Source organism: Tupaia chinensis, unplaced genomic scaffold (assembly GCF_000334495.1).
Source record: "Tupaia chinensis unplaced genomic scaffold, TupChi_1.0 Scaffold000377_2, whole genome shotgun sequence".
Lineage (NCBI taxonomy): Eukaryota > Metazoa > Chordata > Mammalia > Scandentia > Tupaiidae > Tupaia > Tupaia belangeri.
In genome coordinates this window covers 3,362,698-3,369,078 of record NW_006159876.1, presented here as the reverse complement: position 1 = coordinate 3,369,078, position 6,381 = coordinate 3,362,698, and the positions used below count along the sequence as shown (strand labels likewise).

Genomic DNA, 6,381 nt, shown 5'->3' with positions numbered 1-6,381 from the left:
CTGAGCAAAGCCCCTGCACTCAGTCTTTCTTGGTTCCACCTGTTCCAGGAGCCCCCGCTGAGGTTTAGGTTGTGGGTCAGAGAGACTGACGTGCTTGGACACAGCCCCAGAGGTTCTGGAAGGTTTAGGCACTCTGTCCCTCACGCCAAGAGATTGCTCTGCTGTCTCTGCCTCATGAAGGGCCATGGCGGAGTTCACCCGCTGCAGACTCTGACTTTGAGCCGGCCCCACCCTGTGACGAGCATTCTGGGCACACGGGAGAGCGCACCGCCATCGGGGTCCTCTGCGTGGCCTGCGCTGACCTCTGCTGCCCTCGCCTTGGTCCCCACAGGTGTGTCTCTCCATACTCCAAGAACCAAAGGGGCGAAACGGAACCTGATGGTTCCTTTCTTCCTCACACGTCCCTGCGGTTCTATTTATGTGTGCGCCTGTTTGGGGCTGATCCAGCGTACTTTACTGATGGGGAGGGAGACTGCCCCGGGGGGTCCTCAGCGCGGTGGGGACTGGCCGGAGCACGGCCTCCAGCAGCCCAGCCCTCTCTCCTCCCCGTGCTCGCGCCGGGGCTGTGGTCGGGAGCGCTACGCCTCGGAGGCCATGTGGACCCTGAGGTCCACCGCCTGTTGCTGTAGCCGAATTCCTTGTCACACCAAGAAACGGACGTGACAATGTGGTGCTGAGGGCGATGCCAGCCCCAGGGGCGAAGGTGGAAGAGTGTCACGTTGAAGTCACAGATGACCTGGTCCTCGGCGTAGCCCAAGATGCCCTTGGGGGCCCTGTTACACCTGCTTCTCCACCCTCTTGATGTCGTCGTATTTGACAGTTTTCTCCAGGTGGCAGGTCAGGTCCATGACCGACATGTTGGGGGTCGGACATGGAAGGCCATGCCCATGAGCTTCCCGTTCAGCTCCGGGATGACCCTGCCCACAGCCTTGGCAGCGCCGGCCAATGCTGGCATGATGTTCCGGGCAGCTCCACGGTGGTCACGCCACCGCTTTCCAGAGCAGCCACCCATGACGTTTAGGGTGGCAGCGACGGCATGGACTGTGGTCATGAGTCCCTCCACAATGCCGGCGTTGTTGCAGTGACCTTGGCCGGGCGGCTAAGCAGCTGGCGGTGCCGGAGGCTTTGCTGCTGAGCCTCAGGGAGCTGCGCACTTCTTCTGGCCCACACCCATCGCAGAGGGGCGGAAATGACGACCCTTTGGGCCCCACCCTTCAAGTGAGCCCCAGGCTTCCCCAGGGGCTGAAGACACCAGTGGAGCCCACGGCGTACTCAGCACCAGCATCACCCCACATGATGTTGGCGGGATGGTGCTCCTGGAAGAGGTGATGGACTTCCCGTTGATGACGGTCCCCTGTGGGCTTGCTGTGGTGGGATCAGGCTGGAACACGTAGATCTTGTAGTTCAAGTGATGACGGGGTCACTGATGGTGACAGCATCCACTTCACCAGAGTTAAAGGCAGCCCTGGTGACCGGCACCCAATACTGCCAAATCCAGGGGCCAGCAGAGGGCGTAATAGTTACGTTGCTGCACTATCACGTAGTCAATTGTGGTTCAAGTCCCAGACCCAGCAGCTTGAAACACACCAGGCGCATGTCATGTGTGCCCAAGACCCCAAGAGGAGAATGGGGAAGGGATAGTGGCATGGCCATCCCCCCGGGGGTAATTTCTCACTTTCTGTCTTTCTCTCTGTTTCTCTAGCAAGTGTGCATGCCCTATACCAAAAATCCCCCCCCCCCCCACAAAAGCAATACAGCCAAATCCATTTACTCTGACCTTCACAATGGTGTCTCCACGGTGCGGCTGTCTGACAGGGAGAGCAGAGAGCTCTTACAGTTCTATTTCTAAACATGGGATATCTATTTTCTTAATTCGATTATTATCTTTTGTTATAAAGACTCTGAGAGTGGGACTAGCAAGGTGGCGTAGTGGTTAGAGCGTTGTACTCCCGCTGTCTGACCACAGCTCATGTCACCGATTTGGAGGATTGAAACCCATGCCAGGTGGGTATGCGTGCCTGGCCAAAACCCTAAGAGGAGAAGGGATTGCAGCGCGGCCATACCCTCAGGGATGATTTCTCTCTCTCTGTCTGTCTGGCAAGTGCACATGCTCTACAGCAAAAATCTCAAACAAACAAAAAACAAAACAACAACAAAAAACACACACACAAAAGAAGACTCCAAAAATCCCTTCGCAAACTGATGGGGGAATGAGGCTGACAGTGATTGTCACTGAGAACGGTGATCGTCATGCGTGGCATCTTTGTCCCTTAGCAGAGGGACATGGTATAGTCCTTCGCCCTGGTGTCCCCTCCTCCGGCAGCAGTCCCATCCTCTTGGCTGGCATGGAACCGCCGGTTAGATTCAAGCAATCACTGGTGTTTGGGCTGGCTATGTTCTCTCTGCATTTTTCCCCTTTTCGCCCGTTTTCCCCAGACATAGATTAATCACGAGTTAATAGAAGCTGAAAGCTGAACAATTCAGGACCTTTTCCAAGAGCATCTTTCTACTTTTCTTTCAGCCACTGTGAGATTTCTATCAATGCTGCATCTGTTGGCTGAATCAGATCTTTCAAAGGTAACGCACGGCCATGGCGGCTGGAATTCGTCTATGACAATCCAATTGCGGAGGGACGTTTCAGAGGCCTGACACACGGGCACGCTCATTCTCAAGGTTACTCCTTTATGAAGGAGGACGGCTGCTTTGTATGGGCTACAAAGAGTTTACAGAGGGAACGAAGCATTGGCAGGCTCACTGACAGTCACTTCCTCCCCAGGGCGTGTGGCTCCGACAGCCTCTCGAGAGGGTCACAGAGCAGAGCACGGCTGGGTCGGGCTTCCTCCCGTCGGGGCTGGGGTTCCCCGTCTCCCTAGGGAAGATGCTCGAGGAGGCTGTTGTGGGGGCTTTTTTGTTAATTTTTTAAGAGGTTTTTGCCTTAGGGTGTGTGCGCTTTCCAGAGAGAGAGAGAGAGAGAGGGAGGCAGAGGCAGTGAGAGGGAAAGCAAGAAATCACCCCTCGGGGGGGATGGCCACACCACAATCCCTTCTCCTCTAGTCTCCTCCCAGGATCTTGGGGATGCACGCACATGTGTCTGGTGTGATTTTCAAGCCACCGGATCCAAGGCTTGAACGGTGGTCAGTCATGTGGGAGTCCAGCGACGTAGCTGCTATACCTTCTGCTGGCCGCAGAGGGTTTTGGTGATAGCTCTCAGAAGCTGGGGCGGGGCGGGGGGTTGGGGAGGCTGGACTTCTATGGACTCCACACTGCATCTCCTAAGGAGCTGGGTGGAAGTTTCACTACAAAGACCACAAGAGAGCTTTTTCCCACTGGGCTGATGAAAGGCAGTGGACAGACTGGGAAAACGAGGCACAGAGAGGAAAAGTGTCTATCTCAACATTTGCTTACACAGAGGCAGGCCTGAGGCCGGGTTCGGGGGTCCGAGCACCCATCCAGCACCTGCAACTTAACTGCCTTGATACTGGGAGTCAGCCATCCTTTGGCTTTTCTTGGATCCAAAGAGGTCTTACAATGGGGCAAAGGCTCATGGGAAGGGAGGGGCCAACCTGTGTCTACACAGAACTATTCTCCGTGTTCACATGCTCATGAGAATGAAGCCGAGTGCAGTGTGGGAGGATTCAGTTAGCCTAGAGGCTCTTGACCTTGGGCAAGACTGCCTCCCCTGGCCCACCCTGGGACATGGCAATGTCTAGAAACATTTCGGTTGTCAGAATGTGGGTGGGGGCAGGGGTGTGCCACTGGCATCCAGAGGGCAGAGGCTGGGTGTCCTGCAGAGCACCCTACAGTGCCCAGATAGCGCTCCACGACAGACTCTCAGCCCAAAAGGTCAACGTGGCACGGCTCAGACGTGCTGAGCTAGACTGGATAGGAAACTCGGCAAGTGACGAGGGCTCAGTCACTGGGTCAGTGCACCAAGAGAAAGGGGTGAAATGCTTTTTTTTTAAAGAGAGAGATGTTTGTTTAAGGGCACATGCACTCGCCAGAGAAAGACAGAGACGAAAAGAGAGAAGTCACCCCCCCAGGGAGGATGGCCACGCTGCAATCCCTTCTTCTCCATTCCCCTCTTGGGATTTTAGGCACGCACGCACACGTGCCTGGCAGGAGTTTTAAGTCTCTGGGTCCAGGGCTCTACCCGTGATCAACCACGTGTGAGTCCAGAGGTGTAACAATTATGCCATCTGCTGGTCCCTGGGCAAAATACTTAAAAAACAAACAACAACAACAGAAAAACAAAAGCAGAGGGTAGGTCGGCTCGTGGGCAGGACTGTCTAGAGACGATGGATGAGCTGTCCAAGATTAACTCAGGAACTCTCCTGCAGGCGGGTCAGGCTCCCACCGAGGCTGAGGCTGCAGAGAGGGCGAGCCAGGTAGTTGGTACCCCCAAAGAGCTTGGGACAAAGCTCCCCTTGAGGAGATGGGGATGGATGCGGACTGTAAGAAGCCCAGCGGGAGGTGGGCTGGCAGGCACACCCGGGGACCCCTGCTCCTACGAGCTGCCACTGCTTCCCAGGCCCTGAAACACGCCGCGCGTTAAAGACAGTAAAGCAAATAATCATCAATATTGGATGGGCTGAGATTCGCGACGGAGAAGAGGGAGTCCTTCCCAATTAATAATGCATCGAGGACTCCTTCAGAGGAAGGATGAATTATGCAGGGCCTGGTTGCCCAGGCACCAGAGGAAAACAATGGCTCTTTAATTTGGGGCTTCTCAGATCTCTGATCTGTGTCAGGAACTCCCCCTGCATGGAACCCCAGCAGTAGCCCTGCTTCCTGTCCCTGAGGGGTCTTCCATTGCTTCCCAGCAGGGCTGGGGTCCTGGTGCCTTCCTCTACCCCCTCCACCCATGGAACAGGCTGAGGCAGCTGCTTCGTCCCCTGGCCAGTCATGCTGGAGCCCTGCGCTTAGCACCCTAGAGCTGTCACTCTGCCTTCAGACCCAGCCCAGATACCTCCTCCTCTAGGAAGCCTTCCCTGACTGGCAAGCAGTCTCGTGGTGCTTTCTAGACACAGCTCCGTGGGTGCATGTTGGGACCAGGCATATGTCACTGCTCTAAGACACCGCCCACGGTTTGCACCTGGTATCAGGTGTGCTGTAGAGCCTGTGGTGGGCTGTGGTCACGCCCGGACAACCCTCCCTCTTTAGCTGTACATACAGCAGAGCTCACCTCACTCCCTTTGTGGGGTGAAGAAATAAAGGAACAGGCGCTCAGGGTGTGTACGCACTCCAGACCTGAGTCCCCGAGGCCTGGACTGTGCCAAGGCGCCTGTTTCCTCCTCGTGGTCCAGTCCTGAAGGCGCCCATGTTTGTTGAATGACTGAGTGAGTGAATGCTCAGGTCATATATAAAGGCCAGTTCCACTGCCTCCAGGACCCCTCTGGGCAGACTCCCTCTAGACTTCTGCCCTCACTGAACGCTGCCGGCTGGTCACTGAGCACCAGAGACTGAGGGCCGTTTTTGCTGAGACGCTCCGATCACAACGGCCAGGCGCACCGGGACAAACTGGGAAGGACCTGAAAGCTGGGGATGCAGCAGGGCTGAGGCTACGCCTAGGGGTCCCGGTGACGGGGCTGCAACCAGTGTTCTCTGCCCTGCCAGGAGGAGCAGAGGTCGCTGCCCAGAGCAGCCAGTGCTCCCTGGGCCATCTGCGGACCCCGGGAGAAAGGGGGCGGCCACAGTTTACCACCCACACGAGAGGTGGCCCTGTCAAGGCTGCGACTGCTTACCCGGGCAGCGGCTCTGTTTACTACCAGGGCAGGGGCAGCTGGAGCGAGAAGCAGCAGGGGGAGGTAGCTGGGCTGCTCTGGAAGCAGGGGTGGGGCCGGCTTCTGCCCAAGGAAGGGCTGCCCTTGTCCCTGTGCCCTCGCCTTTGCCCTCTGCAGGCTGCAGGGCCACTGGTTTAAGGTCCCTCTAGCACTGACCTTGGCTCGAGTCCCCCTTCTGTCCAGGGGCCTATCCCTGTTTGGTGGTGTGTGGAGGGGAATGCTCTCCAGGACAATGGGCCAGAGCTTGGCACCCAGCGCCCTGGCACCCCACCAAGGGTTACCGTGCTCCCTCCTAGCTCCTGTGGCCAGGGTCTTGGATTGGTCCATATCGAAAGGCAGAGGGACAGAGATGGGCAGCCTGGGTTCTGGCCCTGTCTCTGGCTGTGCGACTTTGGCTTCTCCTTCTCATCCAAGTGGTTATGGGGACTGAATGCTGCCTCCCAGCCCTCTCCCTGTCTGGATGGCCATGCTGGACGGGGAGACCCCATGGCCTGAGAAGCCCCTTCCCCCGCATTCCTCCGCCCCTGCCCCCTGCCCCCAGGCTCGCCCGCCCCTGGCTGGTACCTGATGGGGTTGTCGGGAACACAGGGGGCGACGGGAG

At 57.2% G+C, this 6,381-nt stretch overlaps 1 protein-coding gene across 1 annotated transcript in view; it reads right to left on the bottom strand.

The window, feature by feature from the left end:
- MEGF11 (multiple EGF like domains 11) overlaps positions 1-6,381 on the bottom strand; it is a 273,906-nt gene that overhangs the window by 79,528 nt on the left and 187,997 nt on the right. Inside the window, exons 8-10 of the mRNA XM_027773823.1 lie at positions 3,173-3,296; positions 1,273-1,396; positions 856-1,086 (exon numbers count right to left, since the gene is read on the bottom strand). Coding sequence (XP_027629624.1) covers positions 856-1,086; positions 1,273-1,396; positions 3,173-3,296 — 479 coding nt within the window. The remainder of the gene's footprint in view (positions 1-855; positions 1,087-1,272; positions 1,397-3,172; positions 3,297-6,381) is intronic.